Below are 24,889 nucleotides of genomic sequence, written 5' to 3' on the forward strand. Positions count from 1 at the left end.
AAGTACTGTTGGATTTTAAAATAATCTGTGCATGCTCCAGGAAGAAGATGGGTAGGTTCTCCCCTTAAAATAGAAAAGGCTTATTTCAACAAAGTATCTAGTTGTATTACATCTTTGTTTAATTTTGTAGGATTTATTTGGGGGGAGGTAATAAAATTGACTCAACTGAAAATGGCCTTTCTGTCATATTGGCCGGTTTGATATTGAGACTGTTGAAGTATTGAAGAGGGGTTTATATTCATTTGCCTGTAAGGAATATGATTTGATATAATATGGGATGATGTAGGATATTGTGTTAAAGATACTAAGTTCAGTATGTTTTGTGATTTATCCTGTGCAAGCTTTTTAATATACTAGAGTTGGAATATTGTTTGTAGTTTTCCGGGAGGAAGGAATGTTTAGAAACAGCATTCCTGAAAGATGTGATAATTGGAAGAAGAAATAACAGAGTTACTCACTAAATCTGTAGATCTAGTAAATCCTCCAAATAAGAGACATTTTTACCTATGTTTGCCTAGCACAGTTACCGTTAGATAATGTTATACATTGTTAGGTTAACACTTAAAAGAATTTCTTGTCAAGGATTTTTTTTTTTCCTTAGGAGGAAAGTAAACAATGATTTTTAAAAACAGATGTTTTAAGTTTTTTATAGTGTAAACTAGTGTTTAGTTCTGCCAAATTATTTTTCAGATGTTCAGTGGAGAGATTTTTCTGTGTGTGAAATTTGCCAGTTACTGAGTTTTAAGTTGAACATAACCAGAAAAATACCACCCCCTAGTCTATTAAGTGTACAAAAGAAAATAAGATGAGAAAAAATATAAATTTTAACCTTGGTCAGAAATAATGTGTTAGAGGAGACTTTGCTTTTGATTGAGTTTCAAAACGAGCAACATACCTAAGATTGGAACTGATTTTGAAATATTGCCATGTACATGCCTTCACGTTTAGGTGGTGAATTTTAAAAGAGTATACATTTCTTTGCTCTACGTTCTATTTTTTTTCCCAATTAAAAAATAAACTTAATTTTAGAAATTTGAGATTTACAGAATTATCATATAGTACAGAGGGATCCCATATACACCACACACAGATTCTCCTATTAATGAATATCTTACATCTGTGTGGTATATTTTTCACAATTAATGAATCAATGCTGTTACATTGTTATTAAGGAAAGTCCATACTTTGTTCATATTTCCTCAGCTTTTCCTAATGTCCCTTTTGTATTCCAGGATCCCATCTAGGATACCACATTACATTTAGTTGTCTCCTTAGGCTCCTCTTGGTTGTGACAGTTTCTTAGGTTTGTTGATGGCCTTGACGGTTTTGAGCAGTATTGGTCAGGTATTTGCTCTCTCAGCTGGGATTTGTCTCAATATGTTTCTCATGTTTAGACTGGGATAAATAAGTGGAGTGATATTCTGTGCTCATGAATTGGAAGAGTAAATACTGTTGTCAGTTTTTCCAAACTTGTTATATAGATTCATTGAGATCCCAGTGAGCTTTCTATTTTTTTTTAAACTTATTTATTTTATTTATTTGGCTGGGTCTTAGTTGCGGCATGTGGGATCTTTCCTTGCAGCATGTGGACTTCTCTCTCATTGTGGTGCGTGGGCTCCAGAGCGTGCAGCCTCAGTAGTTGCAGCGCTTGGGTTTAGTTGCCCTGTGGCGTGTGGGATCTTAGTTCCTGAACCAGGGATCAAACCCACGTCTCCTGCATTGGAAGGCAGATTCTTAGCCACGGGGCCACGAGGGAAGTCCCCATGAGCTGTTCTGTAGGTATCTACAAGCTAATTCTGAAGTTTATGTGGAAAGGCAAAAGGTGTTGGATAGCCAACACAATACTGAAGAACAAAGTTGGAGTACCCACCCTACTTGATTTGAAGACTTTTCTATATGGCTACAGTAATCAAGACAGTGAGGTATTGGCAAAAGACTAGACAGATCAATAGAGAATGATAACTATAGAGCCCAGAAATAGACCCACACAGTCAATAGATTGTAAAGGAAAAAAGTCAATCTAATTTGTTTTTTCTGCCTCAAGTCTTAACATAAACTAACAAAAATTTTATCAGCCAGATCACTGTGACCGAAGTTATGCTTGATTTTTCTGCATGTACAAGGGGGAGATTGTTTTCCCTCATGACTTGAATTTCTGGAACTTTAAAATAACTTAGAAAGATATAATTGGTACAGAGGAATTGAGTGAAATCTAGTTTTACCTGTAGGTCATATTTGAGATAGTATTAAATTTTCATTGTTTTACCTTGGATAATTTTGGCATAGCTTTAGAAGTCAAAAATAAATTTGAGCCATCATCAAAAAATCTAGAAACAATAAATGCTGGAGAGGGTGTGGAGTAAAGGGAACCCTCTGTACTGCTGGTGGGAATGTGAATTGGTTCAGCCACTATGGAGAACAGTATGGAGGTTCCTTAAAAAACTACAAATAGAACTACCATATGACCCAGCAATCCCACTACTGGACATATACCCTGAGAAAAGCATAATTCAAAAAGAGTCATGTACCAAAATGTTCATTGCAGCTCTATTTACAATAGCCCGGAGATGGAAACAACCTAAGTGTCCATCATCGGCTGAATGGATAAAGAAGATGTGGCACATATATACAATGGAATATTACTCAGCCATAAAAAGAAACAAAATTGAGCTATTTGTAATGAGATGGATGGACCTAGAGTCTGTCATACAGAGTGAAGTAAGTCAGAAAGAGAAAGACAAATACCGTATGCTAACACATATATATGGAATTTAAGAAGGAAAAAAAATGTCATGAAGAACCTAGGGGTAAGACAGGAATAAAGACACAGACCTACTAGAGAATGGACTTGAGGATATGGGGAGGGGGAAGGGTAAGCTGTGACAAAGCGGGAGAGAGGCATGGACATATATACACTACCAAACGTAAAATAGATAGCTAGTGGGAAGCAGCTGCGTAGCACAGGGAGATCAACTCGGTGCTTTGTGACCACCTAGAGGGGTGGGATAGGGAGGGTGGGAGGGAGGGAGACGCAAGAGGGAAGAGATATGGGAACATATGTGTATGTATAACTGATTCACTTTGTTATAAAGCAGAAACTAACACACCATTATAAAGCAATTATACTCCAATAAAGATGTAAAAAATAAATAAATAAAATAAATTTGACCTCAGAAGAGATGGTAATAGGTTCAGAAATTAAAACAGCCAAATTAAAAAGCAAGATTTAGGCATTTATATAGTATACATAACTGATTTTAATTCTCCTGAATTACTTTTCCAGAATTTCTTGAAGTTGGCAAAAAGCAGCCTGCTTTGGACGTTCTTTACGATGTTATGAAAAGTAAGAAACATAGAACATGGCAAAAGATACACGAGCCAATTATGTTGAAATACTTGGAACTTTGTGTGGATCTTCGCAAGAGCCACTTGGCTAAAGAAGGCTTATATCAGTATAAGAACATTTGTCAACAGGTATGAACAGCTGGGTTTTTATGTTTTACTAAGTGCTTTTAGTAATTTTCAGAGGAGTTTGCCTCTGAAAGTTATTATGTTTTATATCATAAAGTTTGCTTTTAAAATATTTTATGGTTTGTTGGGGAAAGTTTTATTTATTTATTTTGTCTAGGTGAACATCAAATCTCTGGAGGATGTTGTTAGGGCATACTTGAAATTGGCAGAGGAGAAAACTGAAGCTGCTAAAGAAGAATCCCAGCAGATGGTCTTAGACATAGAAGATCTGGATAATATTCAGACTCCTGAGAGGTGTGTGGGTTAAATTGCTAAGTAAATTTTTCTCACTGTTTTTCTTTACATGTGTCTCCATCATACCCATTTGAAGTAGGTGTTTGCTAGAAAGAATGCTTATCTTTGAAGTTCTAAATGTGTGGTAACCTTAAGAAGTCATGTACTATTCAAAGTTCATAAAGGTGGAAAATTACAACCATCAGATGGGAGGGTGTATACTAATTTAAATGGCTGTAATACAGGTTGGGAATCCAAATACTTTGACACTAAGTGATAGCTTTACAGTGTGTCCAGAGTTGTAGTAAAAATATAAACTATTTTATAATGATCAATTTTGGTTTTGGTTTTATAATCATATGGCAAAGTAGGAAACCATGTCTAAAATTGTTTTCAATGTTTTTAAATATTTTTGTAGTGTTCTCCTAAGTGCTGTAAGTGGTGAAGACACTCAGGATCGTACTGACAGATTACTTTTAACTCCATGGGTTAAATTCCTGTGGGAATCATACAGACAGTGTTTGGACCTTCTTCGAAACAATTCTAGAGTAGAGCGTCTCTACCATGATATTGCCCAACAAGGTAAAACAAGAACTGATTTGAAAGTTGACTTAAGGATAGGTTTTGCAAAAGATTAACTGTTAAAGTTAACCTCCTTTTCTCTGTAGTACTTATTTTACATAGTTTTTATTGTTGTAGATGATTAGCATTCATTTGAATATTATATAAATGATTATAAGAAATTTGTTTCATTAATCAAGGTATTTCTCTATATTCCACTGATGTCTGAAACACCTTTTAAAGTCATTTTGGAATTTTCCAAGTGACTGAAAAGATAAACTTAACTTTTTTGATTGCTTTCTGGCAAACTTGAGTTCTACTTTTGACTCTACAACATATTCTTTGGCAAGCTACTTAACCATGTACTGGGTTTCTGGAGTCTTTTTAAGGTCCAGAAGACTTACATGATTCTATGAAAAACTATATATTTTTCCTTTCTTAAACAGTGTTAATATAGAACTAAACCTTGATGACTCAGGATCATCATAAAAAGTATCTAGTAGTTAATACTGCATGCACTTTTAATCTGAAGAACTGTGTTAAGTCTGTTTTCCTAATCTTGTCTTTTTGCCTTACTGTCAATGCAGCCTTTTAACTGTAAGTGACTTGAGAGTGGCTCTTGGCTTTTTCTTACTTTGGCCTTAGGCACAGGCAGGTGTTGCCATTCTTTTTAATATGGGGCTGATTGGCTGATCTGTTTTGTTATGGCTAGCATGTGAATTTTCATTTAACACAAGCTAGGGCTTTTTGATAACAGTTGAGATAAATATTAACTTGTAGTTAAACTGCATCCTTTGAAATAGAAATACTCTTTTTTAGGGGAAGGACAAAAGTTATTTTAGTATAGCTTTTTTTTTTTTTTTTTTTTGGCGGTATGCGGGCCTCTCACTGTTGTGGCCTCTCCCATTGCGGGGCTCCAGACGCACAGCCTCAGCGGCCATGGCTCACGGACCCAGCCGCTCCATGGCATGTGGGATCTTCCCGGACCGGGGCACGAACCCGTGTCCCCTGCATCGGCAGGCAGACTCTCAACCACTGCGCCACCAGGGAAGCCCAGTATTGCATTTTTGACAGTAGAAAATGACTATGTATTTTAATGGTGGAGCAAGTACTTCATTTGCACATCTGTGTACACAGTAGAAATTAGGTTACCACACACCCCCAATTTGTATTATTTAGTTTTAATTAGTGCAAAAGCTTGTTTTCTAGTAACTTAGATAGGAAAGTTCATTGTATTTCAGACCAGAATTTTTTTGCTCTTTTAGGGTTTGAAGTGTTTGAAAGGTGAGTCCCTCCTAGACCTAAATTTGAATCGCTTCCTTTTGTAAACTCTCCCAGAACCGTATTTTAGTCCTAGACCAGGACTGATGACTATGTCCAAAAGGTGGTCAGGGCACATGAAGTGAGTTATGACTCTGATCACTTCTAAAGACTGATGGTGAGTTTGGTAAATCTTGATAAAATAACTGACCTTAGCATATGAAATAAAACCTATTCAAATACTTAAGTTGATGGTGGAAAGTACCTAATATATTTTACACTTATGCTTATAGCTTTCAAATTCTGCCTCCAATATACCCGTAAGGCTGAATTCCGTAAGCTGTGTGACAATTTGAGAATGCACTTGTCTCAGATTCAACGCCACCATAACCAAAGTACAGCAATCAATCTTAATAATCCAGAGAGCCAGTCCATGCATTTGGAAACCAGGCTCGTTCAGTTGGACAGTGCTATCAGCATGGAATTGTGGCAGGTATGTTGTGAACTGTTAGCTTTTCTTTGTAGTAATAACAGCCCATATTACCTTTTTTTTCTTAATGAGTATCTGCATCTTGATAATCTGTTGGTTAATTTCAATAGATAGGTGACAAATTTAAGGTTGTCTAATGGAGTAGGAAGAGTTCTGGACAGGAAGTCTCAGATATTTTGGTTCTTGATGCCTGCTGTCAGTTCTGAGCCAAATCATGTAATCTTTTTCAGACCTCAGTGCTCAAAGTGTGGCTTAATGCTTGGAGGATATGCATTACAAAATTTTTTAAAGAAGTTTCATGGTAGTTTTGTGTCTGTTTACTCTGATTAAAAAAAAGTCTAAGTTCATCTTTCCGTCTTATTTTTGTAGTAATTTTATTGTATTTTATAAAAGTATTGGTGGCAACAGGTTAGAAATGACAAAGATGAACTTGTCCTTTACCGCAGAGAGCTACAGAAGCACTGCACTAGATTATCTCCTAGATGTTTCAGTGCTGCCCTGACTTAGTAAGCAATGCACAGTGAATATCATACATTGGAGATCCCAGTGGTGTTGGGAATCTTGTCCTCAGCATGGCCTTTTTACTCTAAGGATTCTGCAACGACATTTTCACATGAATTGTTTTTATATATTTGATTCCCCCACCAAATCTAATTGAAATTGCAGAGGAAGAAACTAAAAATCGGTAGTTTTTCAGCCAAGTGGAAATGTGATTTCCCGCTCTCTCCCCATATTTTCCTTTTCTGTAGGGTATACCCTTGGAATACTGTCTGATGAACTAAAGAGGAAAAAAAGTTCAATAGAAGACAAGTAAACACGCTTAGTATAGGAAAAATAGATAAGTAAAAGGGAGAAAATATCCATTATCTTTATCACTCAAATAACCTCTATATTGTGTTTTATATCCTTTGAGATTAAAATATATATTCCCTCAAGTGGTATGATAATATGCATATTTTTTTAAAAAGTTTGGGTAATCTACTTTAAGCAGTTTAAGGATTTAGTGTTTTTGTAATTGTGATGTTTTTCTGAAACATATTAGATATTGAATTATAGACGAATAAAGAGAACCACACATGAAGGCATTTTATTGGCCATTTTTATTCTTGTGTTCTGTATTTTAAGTTTCATAAAGAGATTTGAGTTAGATTTGTTTGTTTGTTTAGAATGCAATGACTGTAATTTGTACCACTAATTTTAGGAAGCATTCAAAGCTGTGGAAGATATTCATGGGCTATTCTCCTTGTCTAAAAAACCGCCCAAACCTCAGTTGATGGCAAATTATTATAACAAAGTGTCAACTGTGTTTTGGAAATCTGGAAATGCTCTTTTTCATGCATCTACACTCCATCGTCTTTATCATTTATCTAGAGAAATGAGAAAGAATCTTACACAAGAAGAGATGCAAAGGTAAGAGTCTTATTATCAGATAGTATTGAAATTATGAAAGAAATAACTTCTAAATGGCATCATAGTGTTTGATGAGGGTTTCTCAGCTTCTGCACTGTTGACATTTGGGACTGGTTCATTCTTTGTTGTGGAGGGGACTGCATTCAGGATCTTCAGCAGCATCCCTGGTTTACCCACTGGGTGCCGGTAGCAGTCCTTCCAGTTGTAGCTACCAAAAATATCTTGACGTGGTTCTTCTTGGGCAGTATTCTTGGTCTTCAGTAGCTATCTTTTATCTGATAACTCTCCAACTGAGAAAATGGAATATTAGAAAAGTCAGTGTTAAGGTATGAGCTTTCTATCCGCGTATGGGTATTTAGAATCTAGGAACTAATTAGACAAAAGAAATGAGTACTTCTATCAAGTAACTTTTTCCCAACTATAAAACATTAACTGTATAGAATATTTGGTGTGTGTATTTTTATGTAGATAGATAGTCTATAACCTAACAATCTAAAGACCATTTTATTTTTTTAACATTACATATATACTTTTCTTTCAGTCATGTTTGGTTTTTATTGTACATTTCAGTTGGGCTTAGGCAACTCACATACCGTATCTTATTGGTAGACCATGTTATTTTGGCCTCTAGTAGAAATATATACACCAGATTGTTTTTCTTTTAGCTTTTAAAGAAATACATGGAACCAAATAAATGAATTTTTCTAGTATGTATTTTTAAAAAATAACTCTTGAGGATAGTGTTCATTATGTCATTCACTGTCCTGTACGTAATCCATGTCTGTTTGGGATAAGAAAAAACCTGATTTTCCTTTGTTGTTTCTATACTCTCCCATTAGAAAATACTGTAAGAGTACTGTCATAATCATTAAGCTGTCTTGCTCTATGTACGTTATTTTCCTTAATCCTCACAACAGCCTTGTGACTCAGAAAATGAAGTATTTTGCCTAAGGTTCCAGTCTTGGGAATCGTGAAGCTGAGATTCCAACTCTAGACTCTTGTGCTCCAGAGCACACAATCCTTAGTGTCCTACGGTGCTCTGAATTCAACCCGACTTTCCTTTTGTGTTTTAAGGAAGCTTTAGCTTTTGACCCCCACCTTCCATAATTATGTTCACTTATGGTCCTTGTAATTTTTTCCTCTTTCTTATTGTCATTTTTCCCTTCGTTTTAAAAGCTGCCTTAAATGTTTTTATAAGGAAGTATGGGGTACACGCAAATGTGTCTGTTCTGCCGTTTTACCCACAGTCTTTATAGCTAGAAGACATTGACGGTAGTAAGCGGGTGAATGAAGTTCTGCTTCTCCAAGTGTTCATTTTAGCATAGTCCATTTCTCTTTTAATTAATCCCATGCTTTGACGAATACTTATGAGTACAGTTTACCATGGTGGTGTACATATTCTATCAGTGGCATATTTTACTAGAGGATTAAAGAGAAGTGTCTTTCTGCTTATCAAGTAACATTTACATATTTAACAGATTGTAACTTTGTTCTCCAGAATGTCTACTAGAGTCCTTTTGGCCACTCTTTCCATCCCCATTACCCCTGAGCGTACTGATATTGCTCGACTTCTGGATATGGACGGCATTATAGTTGAAAAACAGCGTCGCCTTGCAACACTGCTAGGCCTGCAAGCCCCACCAACGCGAATTGGCCTTATTAACGATATGGTTGGTATAAGTTTTAGCATTCTTATGGCTTTGAACAGAAAGCTATATGGTCAGGTTTTATAATTTATGATTATTAAACGCTGGGAATTCTGATGCATGGACAAGTTTGAGAACCACTGGTGTAAGTCAACACTGTGTTCATTTGAGGTGTTTTGTCTTGAGTGAGCTGGGGTTAAATTTGATGTAGCAGACAAGACTTGGACTAGCTTTAAGGAATAATATGGGCCACTTGGTAAGAGAAGTGATGATGGGCAAGAATGTTCAGGGGCAAGAGAAAAAAATCAAGCTGATAGGTGTTAGAAATACGATAATGAGGCTAGGAAAGAATGTGAGTTAGATTAGGCCCAATTCTGGACAATTAAAATGTTTCCAACTTTTTTCTTTTAAACTTTCATTGTACGTTACTAAGGCAGTGATTCTTAATCAGGGCTATGCACTGAAATTTTGTGAAGTACTTTTTAAAATGCAGATTTCTAGGTTTCACCCACTGCATTCACTAAATCAGTTTCGGAATATGGAGCCTAAGATTTTGTATCTTCACAATGTTTTACATTGGAATCTTTAATTCAGTGGAAACTTATCACGTGAGTGTCTGTTACATGCCAGGCAAGTGATGCTTAAATGGAATTTGCACTCTTAGAGGAGTTTAGATTTTAGAGATTCTGATTAACAGTAATAGTCTGACTTTGTGGTTATTGTGGTACACCTCCAGCAAATTACTTTGGAACAAGAGAAAAAGGAGGGACAGGTATTAGAGAATAGGCCTTACTTTATTGGCAGTCAATTAATTTAGATAAAAATTAACACAATTTTTATATGGCAACAGTTTTCTCTTGTAACATACTTCTCTGTATAGTGGCAAGGCAAATTCCCTTGGTGATCAACTTTTATAAAAAAACTTAATATCTACAACAGTATTTCTGTGTCTTCGTATGCCGCCATGTTTTATTCTGCTTCCACTTGCAAAAATCAGCTTTGTGTTTTGGAAAGTTTCTATGGGACTGAATTAAGTTATAAAACAACAGCATTGTGTTTAGGAAGAGGTCTTCCTAGCAAAAAATTTTTTAAATACTGAAAAATGTGCCAAACTGGAAGTATAATCCGTATCTCTTGAGCCCATGTCTGTACATAGCACACCTTGATGTTAAAGATACTTATTCAGGGGTGAGTATTGGTGGGATCAGGGTCAGTAGCCAGGACATCCAGATCTGGGTCCTCATTGTACCCATAGATAAATGTTTAAGTTTATAAGAAAGGTACTGGTTGGTTCCAGATGAATAGAATAGCTAACTGTCAAGAGGCATTTTACAAAACTTGAGTTCACCATATGTACAAGGTCGAGACCTGAGTTTTGGGCTCATATAACTAAATTCATAATCACCAAGAGAATGATTCTAATATCTCAGGAACAGACTCAAATTAATCAAGTTCATAAGGTATTGTTAGGTCAGAAAGCCAATTATTAATTTTGGAGAGAAATGTACTTTAATAGATTATGGTAGCCTGTCTAGCACATTCCCTATTTGGAGGGGGTGCTAAATGGAAAATCTAGAAGAATAATTTATTTATTTATTTTAAATCGAATTGTAGTTGGTTTACAGTGTTGTGTTAATTTTTGCTGTACAGCAAAGTGATTCAGTTATACATATATGTACATTTTTTAAATATTCTTTTCCATTATGGCCTATCTCAGGATACTGAATATAGTTCCCTGTGCTGTATAGTAGGACCTTGTTGTTTATTCTGTATGGAAGAGTTTGCATCTGCTAACCCCAAACTCCCAGTCCGTCTCTACCCCGCACCCCCAGCAGCCGCCAGTCTGTGCTTTATGGGTCTGTTTCTGTTTCATAGATAGGTTCATTCGTGTCATATTTTAGATTCCACATATAAGTGATATCATATGGTATTTGTCTTTCTCTTTTTGACTTCACTTAGTATGATAATCTGGTTGCATCCATGTTGCTGCAAATGGCATTATGTTTTTTGTATGGCTGAGTAGTATTCCAGTGTGTGTGTGTGTGTGTGTGTGTGTGTGTGTGTGTGTGTGTGTGTGTGTATTTATATTACGTCATCTTTATCCATTCATCTGTTGATGGAAATTTAGGTTGTTTCCGTGTCCTGGCTATTGTGGATAGTGCAGCTGTGAACATAGGGGTGATGTATCGTTTTTAATTATAGTTTTACCCAGATATATGCCCAGGAGTGGGATTGCTGGGTCATATGGTAATTCTAATTTCAGTTTTCTGAGGAACCTCCATACTGTTCTCCATAGTGGCTGCCCCAATTTACATTCCCACCAGCAGTGTAGGAGGGTTCCTTTTTCTCCACACCTTCTCCAGGGTTTATTTGTAGACTTTTTGATGATGGCTATAGAATAATTTCTTGATAGGAATGAAATCAGGACTGGGGGAATTTTATTTGAATGCTTGTATCACATCTTATTCCTATAAACATACAAGGGCATTTACAAGGGAAGTATTCAAATGCTGTGGGACATCAGTCATGCACGCATTTTGCACTGGAGATAAACCTAGAGTGCTCGAGAGTGTGGACATCCTCCTGTCTTGGAGATGGGATCTGCCAACAGTTGCCTCAGTTTGGAACCTAGTCTGTAGGGGTACGTGCTCCTGTGCTTTGGGGGTCTTGGTTTGTTGGCTGCAGTTGTTCTTTCTTTGGGTTAGCAGTTTCCAACAAGTAAAGGATAAAGGTCACATGCACTGCATGTAGTTAGAGCACAGGTAAGATAGGATTTGGTAATGGGCAGTTTTGGAGTTTATAAAATTATACCACTTTTTTGTCTCCTTTGTGAGGGCGGTTTATGCAAGCAGCATCTTTATTGTGAAAGGAAGTTGAGTTCTATTCAAATATAAACTTAAAATGTATTAAACTGTAACTTTTTTTAAAGTACAAATCATAAATGTAATTGCATAAATTCTCAAAAGATTTTTCCAGTCAACACTCTCCCATTTCCCCCAAGAAGAACCACTGTCCTGATATATAACACCACAGATTAATTTTGCCTGTTTGTATATTTTATATGAAATTTAAATTTCACATAAATGGAATAATATGTGAAATTCTTTTCCTCACCATCTGGGAGATTTATTCATGTATTGAATGTAGCTGTGCTTTCTTTGACCGTTTCTGTATATAATGTGAACCTATCCCTTTTTGTCCTGAGTTTGTTTTGAGTTTGTGGCTATCAGGAGTGACGCTGCTGTAATAACTTCTGTGTGATAAAGTTGTTTGTAAACTGGTATTTTACTTGTTACTGATAATAAATTAGTCGATGTTGGCCACACAAATTGTCTTCGTAAATATTTTGATTGTGTTGATGAGTTTTTATTTCCCTTGTAAATTCTTTTGGGGTTTCACTGTAGAGAGCTGCATAATTTGGGGCAGGAGACTCAGAGTAGTGGTCCTGGATTTCTTTTTCATAAATTTCAAGGAGGTGAGGTTGAGGCTAGATAATCTTAGAGTCATATCCCAGATTTCCAATCTTATATTTTTCTTTAATTTATAATCATTTCAGAATCCCAGTTGAAAACACCTTCAGCATTTAAACCTTTTGTTTTGCTTACTGTAGGTCAGATTCAATGTGCTACAGTATGTTGTCCCAGAAGTAAAAGACCTTTACAATTGGCTAGAAGTCGAATTTAACCCACTAAAACTCTGTGACAGAGTCACAAAGGTAAGCTTTGGTTACATTACCACGTAGCCAGCCCTGTTGCAGTTTTAGGTTGTATTTTTATTTGTTAAGAGAGAAGTGTTGTCCTGTGTGTTTGAATTTGGTGCACATTTCATTGTCTTTTTTTTTTTTATGTCAAGAGAAAAGATATTTCTGATGTGCTAAATAAACCTTTGGAGGTAAATTAGCAGCATGACTAATTTAGCCATTGCTGTCAGTCACCTTCAGACAACAGTCAATAGCTGCATATTACCTTTTGTATTTCTTTGCATTGTGTGGTGGTTTTGTATGTTAAGAAAATTGAAAAAAAAAATCTCAGGTGTTTTAGTATTTGTCGTGTAGAAAATATAACTCTTTTTCAATTTAATGGATTTTATAGGTTTTAAATTGGGTTAGGGAGCAACCTGAAAAGGAGCCAGAGTTACAACAGTATGTCCCACAGCTGCAAAACAACACCATACTCCGGCTTCTCCAGCAGGTAAAGATGAAAAAAATGAATGTTTTATGGACGAACTGTAATTTCTCTCTTGATTGTTTTGATCACAAAACTAAAAATGTAGGAATAGCCTAGAAAATGAAAGCCTCCCCAAATTCTACCCTCCACCAAAATTAGTTTTATTATTTATCTGTTTGATTTGAAAAAACAATTATGTGATTCATAACTGCTTTTGTCTCTTTTTTGTTGACCACTGTCTTCGTACATTTTTCCTTGTTAGCCGTTTATGTCTTATTCCTTTTAATACCTACGTAGTTTTTCATTGGCTAAAGGTACCATGATTTATTTATACAGTCTATTGATGGAATTTTTTTTTTTTCTTTTTTTTTGCGGTACGCGGGCCTCTCACTGTTGTGGCCTCTCCTGTTGCGGAGCACAGGCTCCGGACGCACAGGCTCAGCGGCCATGGCTCATGGGCCCAGCCGCTCCGCGGCACGTGGGATCCTCCCGGACCGGGGCACGAACCCGCGTCCCCTGCATCGGCAGGCGGACTCTCAACCACTGCGCCACCAGGGAAGCCCTGATGGAAATTTTTTAGTTTTTTTGCTGTCATAAAATGTTGCAGTAGTGAGCATCTTCTGTACTTGTATCTTTGCATTCTTCTGTGGTTTCCTGTAGCTAAGAAGTGGAATTAGTCATGGTCTACACATTTAAAGCTAATAGATCCTCAAAGATCGGATTCATGGGCCCTCCCACCAGTAGTGAACAAGAAATAGAAAGCCTTTTTTCCTGCTAACACTAAGTATTATCAGTATTTTTTTTTTTTTTGGCTGCACTGCGCGGCCTATGGGATCTTAGTTCCCTAACCAGGGATAGAACCCGTGCTCCTTGTGTTGGAAGCACAGAGTCTAAACCACTGGACCGCCAGGGAAGTCCCAGTATTGTCAGTCTTTTAACGTATTTTAGCCCACCTTTGTACTTAAGTTTGAATATTATGGTTTCTAATATGGCTTTAATGATCCTGTTTTGTCTTCCATTTGTTTCATTGCGGGGGGGCTTTTACTATATGTTCACTTTCATATTTGTGCACATTTCATTGACCTGCTTTCTCTCCTGTATGTGAGCAGTGTTATTTCTTATGTGCTATACAAATAATTGAAGGTTAATTAGCAGTATAACTAAGTAGTAATACTGCCAGTCTCCTTCAGACAAATAAACAATTTTATTAAGTGTTCAGATGAATTAGGTAAGTAGCAGGTCTCTCTCTACAAATATGTGACCATTTAGGTGTTTTTTTTTTTTTTAATGAAACTAGGATATGAAAGGATTATGTGATGGTTCAAAATATAACATAATCCTTTGAAATAGCCTTGGATTGTAATTCCAGCTCCAGCAATGTACTGTTAACATACTCTGAGCTTCAGTTTTCTTTTCTTTGAAAAATAGGCTAAATTTCTACTTTCCATGGTTGTCATGAGACTCCACATAAAAATTGCTGAATAAATGATAGCTATTATTACTAACCTTGTGTTTTTTATGCAGGTGGCACAAATTTATCAGAGCATTGAGTTTTCTCGTTTGACTTCTCTGGTTCCTTTTGTTGATGCTTTCCAACTGGAACGGGCCATAGTAGATGCAGCCAGGCACTGCGACCTTCAGGTAGGTGCTGCAAGGGGACTCTGAGGTTGGAGGCCTTTGAGGACGAAGAAACGCATACTCTTTGTTTCTCAGCTTTTGGTACAGTGGCACCCTTGTAAAGCTTTATTGAATCAATCTTCTAGCTTTTATATTTGACATTCTTCAGTTAATTTTTTATTTGAAATTTTAATCAAGTTATTCATTTGTAGAATGACTATATTTGCACGTAGATTTAACTGTTGATAATACCATTTAATTTTCAAAGGTTCGTATTGACCACACATCTCGGACCCTTAGTTTTGGATCTGATTTGAATTATGCTACTCGAGAAGATGCTCCAATTGGTCCTCATCTGCAGAGCATGCCTTCAGAACAGATCAGAAATCAGCTGACAGCCATGTCCTCAGTACTTGCAAAAGCCCTTGAAGTCATTAAGCCAGCTCATATACTGGTATGTATCTTTGGGAGAAATGGACTACAGAATTTTTGAGGGGCCCTTATGTCTTTCACAAAAAGGTTTGAGACGATGTCTGAGAGAAGGGATTTATTATATATTTCCTATTGACATTTAGTTGTATTTGATAGTTCTGGTATTTTTTATCAAATATCTTTATCAGATATACAGATCTTTGAGCTTCCTTCCATGGGATAAAATGATAACACTACTCGGGTAATGTGATGAAAGGAGTACTGTTAAACCGTACAATAACAGACCACATGTGATGACCCTCCAAATAGGGGAGTGCTATGATTGGGCTTTTCCTTTCTGCTTCAGTTGTTTCTTGTTTGTGAGCTCTGTTAGTATTCCACCTTGGCTTGAACACTTTAAAGTAGATTTGGTTCAGGAAAAAGTCAACCTAGCAGATAAACGTTCTTCAGCTACTGTTAAAGACTTCAAGTAGGAGTAGCGCCATAGTATTTGGTACTGGGAACCAGTAGCTTGAATAATGTTATCGTCTGTTATTAACTGCAGATGCATGTAAGGATAATATATTAGGATTATGTAATATTTTTGATGTCTGATACCATGGTATGTCACTTAAATTTTTTTAATGCATTTGTTTTTGAAGCAAGAGAAAGAAGAACAGCATCAGTTGGCTGTTACTGCATACCTTAAAAATTCACGGAAAGAGCATCAGCGTATCCTGGCTCGCCGGCAGACAATTGAGGAAAGGAAAGAGCGGCTTGAGAGTCTGAATATTCAGCGTGAGAAAGAAGAGCTGGAGCAGAGGGAAGCTGAACTCCAGAAAGTACGGAAGGCTGAAGAAGAGAGGCTGCGACAGGAGGCAAAGGAGAGAGAGAAGGAGCGTATCTTACAGGAACATGAACAAATCAAGAAGAAAACTGTTCGTGAGCGTTTGGAGCAGATCAAGAAGACAGAACTGGGAGCCAAAGCGTTCAAAGATATTGACATTGAAGTATGTAGCATATTATGCATTAAAAACTTCAGTTTTATTCGGGTCTCTTAGAAGCACAGTTCTTTTTTTGTTTTTTTGAGGTACACAGTCCTCTCACTGTTGTGGCCTCTCCCGTTGCGGAGCGCAGACTCAGCGGCCATGGCTCACGGGCCCAGCCGCTCCGCAGCATGTGGGATCTTCCCAGACAGGGGCACAAACCCGTGTCCCCTGCATTGGCAGGCGGACTCTCAACCACTGCGCCACCAGGGAAGCCCAGAAGCACAGTTCTTTACCATTTATTGGTTTATTTTGGGTTATTTGGTTATTTCACTCATTTTGATACAGCTAGTTCATTAATCTCTGAAGTAAGCATTTGTTTTTAGTGATGCTACAGTTTTTAGCCACTGTTGAAATGGAGTTTGGATACGGTAGAATGGAGGAATAAGAAATAGATGTTAAGATTACATTGTTTTTCCCTACAATCAAGTGGAAATAAGGCTATTTTAAAACATTTTTATATTGCCTGAATTTACCCATTGCAAACATTTGCCCATTATAAAGAAAGTAATTTAGCATATGTTTCTAGAAAGAAATGGTGCTCCATATTGACTGCTATGCACTTCTTTTATACTCTTATTAATTATGGTGCATTTGTATTACTTTCCAGGACCTTGAAGAATTGGATCCCGATTTCATCATGGCTAAACAGGTTGAACAACTGGAGAAAGAAAAGAAAGAACTTCAGGAACGCTTAAAGAATCAAGAAAAAAAGGTAAATGAAAGAACTGGTGAACTTTAACATGCCAAGTTTAAAAGAATTTTTTTTTTTTTAAACAACACTTGTTTTCATGATATTCAGATTGACTACTTTGAAAGAGCTAAACGTTTGGAAGAAATCCCTTTGATAAAGAGTGCTTATGAAGAACAGAGAATTAAAGACATGGATCTGTGGGAACAACAAGAAGAAGAAAGAGTAAGGTTTTCATTTAATTATATTTTCAGACTGTAAGCTATGATGAAGTCCTCTGCCAGTAATGGGAACAGGGTTTCAAATTGATTTTTGTATTCTTTTGCCAGATACGGTGCTTTAATGGCTGCATGCTAACAGATTGGTAGACAGACAGATTTTCAGAATAGAGATTAAAAAATGGAACTTGTAAAATACAAAGGATAGCTGAAAAATTTATTTAAAAAAAAAACAGCAATTCACATGCCATATAATTCACATGCCGCATAATACAATTCACATGCCATGTATTTCACCAATTTAAAGCGTGCAGTTGATGGTTTTAGTGGATTTACAGAATTGTGCAACCTAATTTTAGAACATACCCCAAAAGAAACTTCATACCTTAGCAGTCACTCCATTTTCTCTCCACTCCCTCAGCAGCCACTAATCTCCTTTCTGTCTCTAGACTTGCCTGTTCTGGATATTTCTTATAGATGGAGTCATACAGTCTGTTTTTTTGTGACTAAACAGCTCCTTCTATAGTTTTGTTAGTCTGTATTGTATGTATTTACCTAAAGATATAAAAGCAACATTTGCAAATGCTTGTAGCGGCCACATTTGTAGTAAAAACGAGTGACCTCATTCCGGTTAAAAAAATAACCACAGGCAGGAGACAACACACAGCTATGGAGGCTGCCCCTCCTTCTTGGTTCCATTGGATTGTTGTCGTTCTGGGCCTAGTGTTGCTAGTTTTTCCAGTTTTTTTAGAAGTTGTAATTTGTGTGGTAATTCTTAAAATGTGTGAAATTAGAAAAAGAAAAGTGTTACAGACCAGCTAAAATGCTTAAGAGGATTTGCTCCATGTGCCCTGAAACCTTTTATTGTTTCACTTGGAGCACAAAGGAAAAGCCTTTCCTATATGAGTAATTCATCGTGCCTTAACCTCCAGTTTCTTTTTTTTTTTTTTTTTTTTTTTTTGGCGGTACGCGGGCCTCTCACTGCTGTGGCCTCTCCTGTTGCGGAGCACAGGCTCCGGATGCGCAGGCTCAGCGGCATGGCCCACGGGCCTAGCTGCTCCACGGCATGTGGGATCCTCCCGGACATGTGGGATCTTCCCGGACCGGGGCACGAACCCGTGTCCCCTGCATCGGCAGGCGGACTCTTAACCACTGCGCCACCAGGGAAGCCCTCCAGTTGTTTTTAGGGAAGAAAATGCGTTAAATAATAAAGCCATAGTGCCTATTATACCATGAGGTATTTGTTATTTTGTTTTACTATATACATTTCAGTTTTTCCTCTATAAATGTTGTGGTACCATGGGGTTAAAACTGTTTCTTACAGATGCTCCAAGTTGTCTTTATCCATCTTCTGTCCCTGATTGTCTTCCTAGGGATGTGTTACCCTTCCATTTTTATGGCAGAATGGAAGGGGCAAAGGAACTTCCTGTAATTCTTCAAGAATATTTGTCAGGAATTGGGGATAAGTTAGTAAGCAGATAATGAATACTTTGAAATTTAACTTTGTATCATATATTTGCAGATTACTACAATGCAGTTAGAACGGGAAAAGGCTCTTGAACATAAGAACCGAATGTCACGGATGCTTGAAGACAGAGATTTATTTGTAATGCGGCTCAAGGCAGCACGACAGTCTGTTTATGAGGTGAACTTACTGGTTTCAGGGAAACATCTATTCATGAGCTTTTGGGTTTTACCTTAAGGATTCTTCTTTAACCTTGGTACATTCTGTCTTGAGCTAACATTTATAATCGTCATTCAAATAATATTTTAATAGAGGTATCTTGAAATTATTTTATAGGCCAAGTTACCATCACTGTGAACAAATTTTTCTGAAGGTGAAAGTAGACTGCATAAAATTTGCTTTTGATACAAGCTTTTGTTTATTCTTTGATTCAGAAAGGAAAAAACTAGATCGAAGTGTCTGCTCTTAGTTTCTGACTTAATCATTTGATTTATTGTATAAAAATAAACCCACTGGGTATAGGTAATATTGTCAGTTAAAAATTTAAAAAATTCGACATGCGAGAACTTCAGTCATTTGGAAATTTGGTTTTTATACTTAATGGTTGCTTTCTGTGGTTCCACGAAACTTGCAATGATTTTGTAAACTTAAAACTTACTGCCAGTCTGTAGCCCTTGAAAATTTGATTGTTTTTTATTTTTTGGTAACCATTCAATTACAGGAAAAACTTAAACAGTTTGAAGAGCGATTAGCAGAAGAAAGGCATAATCGTTTGGAAGAACGTAAAAGACAACGTAAAGAAGAACGAAGAATAACCTATTATAGAGAAAAGGAAGAGGAGGAGCAGAGGAGGGCAGAAGAAAAAATGCTGAAAGGTAAAACTATATAGACAGACTGGAGGTATATGGGAAGGGTGGTGATAGGTCCAGTTTGTACATTCTTACTTAGAAAATAGAGGAATGTGGAACCAAGATGATTGGCTTCTTTTCTTTTTTTTCCTTTTTTTGTTTTTTTTGCGGTACGCGGGCCTCTCACTGTTGTTGCCTCTCCCGTTGCGGAGCACAGGCTCCGGACGCGCAGGCTCGGCGGCCATGGCTCACGGGCCCAGCTGCTCTGCGGCATGTGGGATCCTCCTGGACCGGGGCACGAACCCGTGTCCCCTGGATCGGCAGGCAGACTCCCAACCACTGCGCCACCAGGGAAGCCCAATGATTGGCTTCTTAACTGCAGCTAACTAGTTTTCAGGTTCTGACAACCCAGCTTGTAGTTTTCTGCAGTTATCTGTGAGGGTGTTAGGTCCTCTGCCAGCTTATTTCCACATTTTTGGTGTTCTTTTGAAAATTCTGCCTTTTTATTTTTTATCACTGTAGTCTATATAGTGTTAACATTTATTGAGCAACACATGCCAGATGAAGTTTCTCAGATGATCCTTTATCTGGCATCCCAGATGCTCAGGAGTTGGGGGAGGGCTGCTCCTTTAGTTGTGTTGAGCGGCATAATACTTGTGTTCTTGAATATTTCTGATATTCAAGTTTAACTGATTGTAAACTCTTTTAAAATTCTTAAAAAGAATTTCCTTCTACATTATGCTGCCTCTTTAATACCAGAGAAGTAGACCTAGCACTGGGGGAAGCGTGCAGGTAGGAGGCACACTTTATAACCTGATACGTTGTACAGAGCGGGAAGAGAGAGAGCGTGCTGAACGGGCGAAACGTGAGGAGGAGCTTCGAGAATATCAGGAGCGGGTAAAGAAATTAGAAGAGGTTGAAAGGAAAAAACGCCAAAGGGAGTTGGAAATTGAAGAAAGGGAACGTCGTAGAGAGGAGGAGAGAAGACTTGGTGATGATTCACTTTCTAGAAAGGTAAGTATAGACATCACTCTGTTTTTATGTGATGTGTGTTTATCAGCCAGGTCTCTTGCATGATGCGTTTGGTCAATGCACATGTCAGTGTCTGGGCTTGGTGTTTTAAATCACATTATTCACGTTTCTTTTTAAGTCTGGTATTGCTTTGTCTTCCCAAAGACAGAAGGTTCCTAGGGGCAGTGGGGAGGGGATTAGAGTTGTCTTAGCAAAGATTGGATTTTATAATAGGCTTCAGTTTAGAATACTTAATTCAGTAAGAACTAATCCCATGAAACTAAGTATTTGACAAAAAGTAACACAGTCGTATGGAAGAGGGACTGTTTTGGTTCCTTGAAAGGAGTTACTGTGAATTAGGAGGATGATGTGAGGGTACTCAAAGATGAATCTGGGGGACCAGCAGTATTCAACATCCCTTTAGGAGCTTGGTAGAAATGCAGAATCTCGGGCCCAATGCCAAATCTTCTGATTCAGAGTCTGCATTTTAGCAAGAGTACCAGGTGATTCAAATGCTGGTCTAAATGTTTATTTTTAATATGCATTCATGTCCAAAACTGACCTGTGTTTCTCACTTTATCTTGTGTAAAGGGGGGTATCTCTTTAATCCCCTCTTTTGGTGGTGACATTGTACCTACTTAACCACAGTGTTTTGAACCCCTCCCTCTCCATTCTGTCCCTATGCTCCTGCCTTAATTCAGATTGTTTCTTTTGCCTGTATTACTTACTCGTCTTAACTATTTTCCCCGATCGTAATCTTCCCCAGCTTCACATCTTCCTCTATACAGTGGCCTGCTTGGTTTTTCATAACGCATATATGATTGTTACCCCTGCTCTTGGTTTCAAACCTTCCTTTGAGTGGTACTCATTGCTTAGAGCCAAAGGTAAAAAACATTCCTTAGCCGTCAGGGCCTTTTATGTTTATTGCTTTTTTCATTAGCTTCATCTATCACCATATTCTTCTTAGTCACCTATACTTCAGCTATTCTGAGCTAGTTTTATGCTTTATCGTGTCTGTGACATCTGCCTGCATGCTCTTTGTTTTTCCTGGGATGTGTCCATGCTGCCCTTTAAATAAAATACTGCTTATTTTTTAAGGTTAGAGGTGAGTAGCTGGAGGTATGTGTGCCACACTTGTATCAAATGCTTAACTTTACTGGAGGACCTGCTACTAGTTATCTTTGTAGCCTTCAATTTGTTTTATAATATATAGATAAATTTTTAGTTTTGTTACTCTTGTTGCTAATTCTTATGAGTATTCTTTTTCTTTTGGGCACTAAGTGCTGTATGTGTGAAATCAGAGTTACAGTGTTTGATTTGCTACATCCTGTTAATTTGCTTCATCTTCTGAAGTAGATGAGGTAAATCACCCGTGGTTATGGGTTTCTAATTCTTTTCTTTTCATTAGTTTTTGAAATTCTGTGTTCGTCCTTTTTGTTGTTTCTGTTTGTGGGCCCCCTTCTTCCCTTTCAGTTGGAGAGTCTTCAGTTATCTCTTAATGTTTAACATGGTAACTAGTATATGCGGCTTTATTCCTGACATTTGGTTTGGTGTTTTTTTATTTGCTTCCATGTCCCTGCCACTCACCCCTTCCTTTCTTTAAGCCAAACTTAAGAAGTTTTCTCAGCTCATTTGTTGTGCTTTTCTCTATTCTTTTAGTGATTACCATCTGTTCTTTTCAAAGTCTAAACTGCAGTGTGTAAATTTTGAGAACTCTTCCCTCTCTTCAGAACAGAACAAAATTTTGAGCACACCTTAAGTTTTATTGCCTCCAGTGCATTAAAACAATACTAATCTCTCTATTTAGAAATCATTTAACAGTTTTACAACCTTGTTGGCAACATGATTTAGTTTAAAATATGTTTACACTGTTTATCACCTTTTCGTCTTTGCAGATAAGTTGTTTTGTAGAGTGTATATTTTATCAAGTATTTTTGTGTATGTCTCAAAAGAGGTTTTGTTTTTCTCTCTCAGTTGAATAATGGTTCATTGGTTTGGCCAGTTCAAAGTCATCCTCCTCCAGAAGTTTATAGAGACCTGTGCTCAGGGTCCTAGTACATAATGGGAGGAGGGTTCTTGATAATAGTCTTGTTCGTGTTACTTTTGTAGATACTCTGCTTTATTCCTTGGAAGCTCTGAGCATATGGTCTGTTATTCACCCGTTTTGGCATGTGTGCCCTGTCAGTCAGGATTCAATTTACTTAGAGCAGATAGAATTTCCTTAACTTAGGGAAATTTTTTCTCCTTTTCTTCTGGCCTTTCACAGTCCATCTCTTTTAAAGTTTCACTTATTCTTTTCATCTCTTTGTCCTCTTGTTACTGGCTCTTTGAGATTCCTGTTCAGTTTATATGTTGATCAGTAGTGTTGCTAATGTAGTGCCTCTCATTACCTTTGCTCAATGTAGGACCCTCGTTGGGGTGATAGAGATGCAGAAGGCACATGGAGAAAAGTACCTGAAGTAGATTCTGAGTGGAGAAGAGGCCCACCAGAGAAGTAAGTAGAGTTAAGGAAAATAGTACCAACAAATCATAGATCCTGTTAATATCTTATCAGTGTTTTTCTCATTTGGTTTATTTTGTAGGGGTGGGGAAAAGGGAGTCATGAAGAATTGTACACATGTCTGTTACTGAAATGTTTGCTTCAGTGCTGCTGTAATTACTGACTTATAAATATCTTGGGAAATATGTGCTTCAGTTTTTTTTTTCTTTTTAATTCCCTAAACTAATAGTATTGAGGTTAGAGTAAGAATGAACAGTTCCATAACATTTTTCTCATCGTTTTGAAAGCTTGTAGTAATAGAGTAATAGATTTAGAAATTGCTAAGGTATTCCTCATAAAGTGCAGATAACCTTTTTTTTTTTTTTTTTTTTTTGCAGATAACCCTTTAAAGGCACTTGTCTGCTTATTGGTTTAATTAATTGTTGATGTAAGATTTTGGATTCATGTTGTTTTTTAGTGGAACATACTCTTTTAGGAGTAGGATTAATGAATTTAGACTGAAGTGATTTTTAGAAGTGAGTAACATCACTCCCAAAAAGATCACCTGCTTTTAAGAAAATTTACTCTTAAAGATGTTTGGGTTGTTACTCTGTAGGGAGTGGAGACGTGGAGAAGGGCGGGATGAAGAGAGGCCTCAAAGAAGAGATGAAGATCGACCAAAGCGTTTGGGGGATGAAGAAGAGAGAGAGTCCTCTCTTAGACCAGATGATGATCGGGTTCCCCGGCGTGGCATGGATGACGACAGAGGCCCAAGACGTGGTCCTGATGAAGATCGGTTCTCTCGCCGAGGGGCAGACGATGACCGGCCTTTTTGGCGTAATGCAGATGACGACAGGCCTCCCAGACGAATTGGCGATGAAGACAGGGCTAGCTGGCGTCAGGCGGATGATGACAGACCACCTAGACGAGGACTGGATGAGGACAGAGGCAGCTGGCGAACAGCTGATGAGGACAGAGGACCTAGGCGTGGGCTGGATGAGGACCGGGGGCTGCGCCGAGGAGGTGCGGATGAGGAGAGGTCATCCTGGCGGAACGCTGATGACGACCGTCCCAGGCGGGGCGTGGATGATGACCGGGGTCCCAGGCGTGGGCTGGATGACGATCGAGGACCTTGGCGGAATACCGACGATGACAGATTTTCCAGGCGCAGTGCAGATGATGACAGATTTTCCAGGCGCGGTGCAGATGATGACAGGGGGCCTTGGAGAAACACGGATGATGATCGGATCTCAAGACGGGCTGATGACGATCGGATTCCCAGAAGGGGTGATGACTCGAGACCTGGTCCCTGGAGACCATTTGTCAAACCAGGTAAAATTCTGGTATTCAAGAAACCAGATTGGATGCTTTATAGATGTAATCTGCTTGATTTGTTTGCAAATACAACGTGAAATTCTACACCAGCTAATCTCCACTGTTCTGTAGAGGATAGCAAGTTATTTCAAACAAGGAGATCAGATCTCAGGTGACAAATTACAGTTTGATTGTTAAGTAAGAAGCGTTCTTTTCAAATGCAAAAAGTGAAATTTTAACAGGCTTATGACAGAGGTTGGGCCATGTTACTACGATTTTTAGATAAACTGGTCTTTTATCTTTCCTTGAATATTTCTGCAGTGACTTTTATGTCAAAAGCTTGCCTCTGAGATCTTTCACACCAAAACAACTAGCTTCACCCGCTTTACTGCTTTAGTGATACATGCACTTTGTTTTCCTTCTTCCTTGTTGACTGCTTCTTTGAGGGCCCTTCCTTCTGTACCCGTCCCTAAGTATCGGTGTTCTTCAGGTTCTGTCCTGGACTAGCCTCC

General features: G+C 37.8%; 1 protein-coding gene across 1 annotated transcript in view; it reads left to right on the forward strand.

Moving 5' to 3' along the window:
* EIF3A (eukaryotic translation initiation factor 3 subunit A) overlaps nucleotides 1-24,889 on the forward strand; it is a 33,823-nt gene that overhangs the window by 3,841 nt on the left and 5,093 nt on the right. The window contains exons 2-19 of the mRNA XM_079900867.1: nucleotides 3,284-3,474; nucleotides 3,629-3,765; nucleotides 4,163-4,326; nucleotides 5,859-6,058; nucleotides 7,257-7,465; nucleotides 8,964-9,135; nucleotides 12,722-12,826; nucleotides 13,203-13,301; nucleotides 14,802-14,918; nucleotides 15,163-15,348; nucleotides 15,968-16,315; nucleotides 16,962-17,066; nucleotides 17,154-17,267; nucleotides 18,783-18,905; nucleotides 19,447-19,600; nucleotides 20,403-20,587; nucleotides 22,990-23,078; nucleotides 23,680-24,395. Of these exons, the coding sequence (XP_079756993.1) occupies nucleotides 3,284-3,474; nucleotides 3,629-3,765; nucleotides 4,163-4,326; nucleotides 5,859-6,058; nucleotides 7,257-7,465; nucleotides 8,964-9,135; nucleotides 12,722-12,826; nucleotides 13,203-13,301; nucleotides 14,802-14,918; nucleotides 15,163-15,348; nucleotides 15,968-16,315; nucleotides 16,962-17,066; nucleotides 17,154-17,267; nucleotides 18,783-18,905; nucleotides 19,447-19,600; nucleotides 20,403-20,587; nucleotides 22,990-23,078; nucleotides 23,680-24,395 (3,414 nt within the window). The remainder of the gene's footprint in view (nucleotides 1-3,283; nucleotides 3,475-3,628; nucleotides 3,766-4,162; nucleotides 4,327-5,858; nucleotides 6,059-7,256; nucleotides 7,466-8,963; nucleotides 9,136-12,721; nucleotides 12,827-13,202; nucleotides 13,302-14,801; nucleotides 14,919-15,162; nucleotides 15,349-15,967; nucleotides 16,316-16,961; nucleotides 17,067-17,153; nucleotides 17,268-18,782; nucleotides 18,906-19,446; nucleotides 19,601-20,402; nucleotides 20,588-22,989; nucleotides 23,079-23,679; nucleotides 24,396-24,889) is intronic.

The sequence above is a fragment of the Stenella coeruleoalba genome (genome assembly GCF_951394435.1).
Source record: "Stenella coeruleoalba genome assembly, chromosome: 16".
NCBI lineage: Eukaryota > Metazoa > Chordata > Mammalia > Artiodactyla > Delphinidae > Stenella > Stenella coeruleoalba.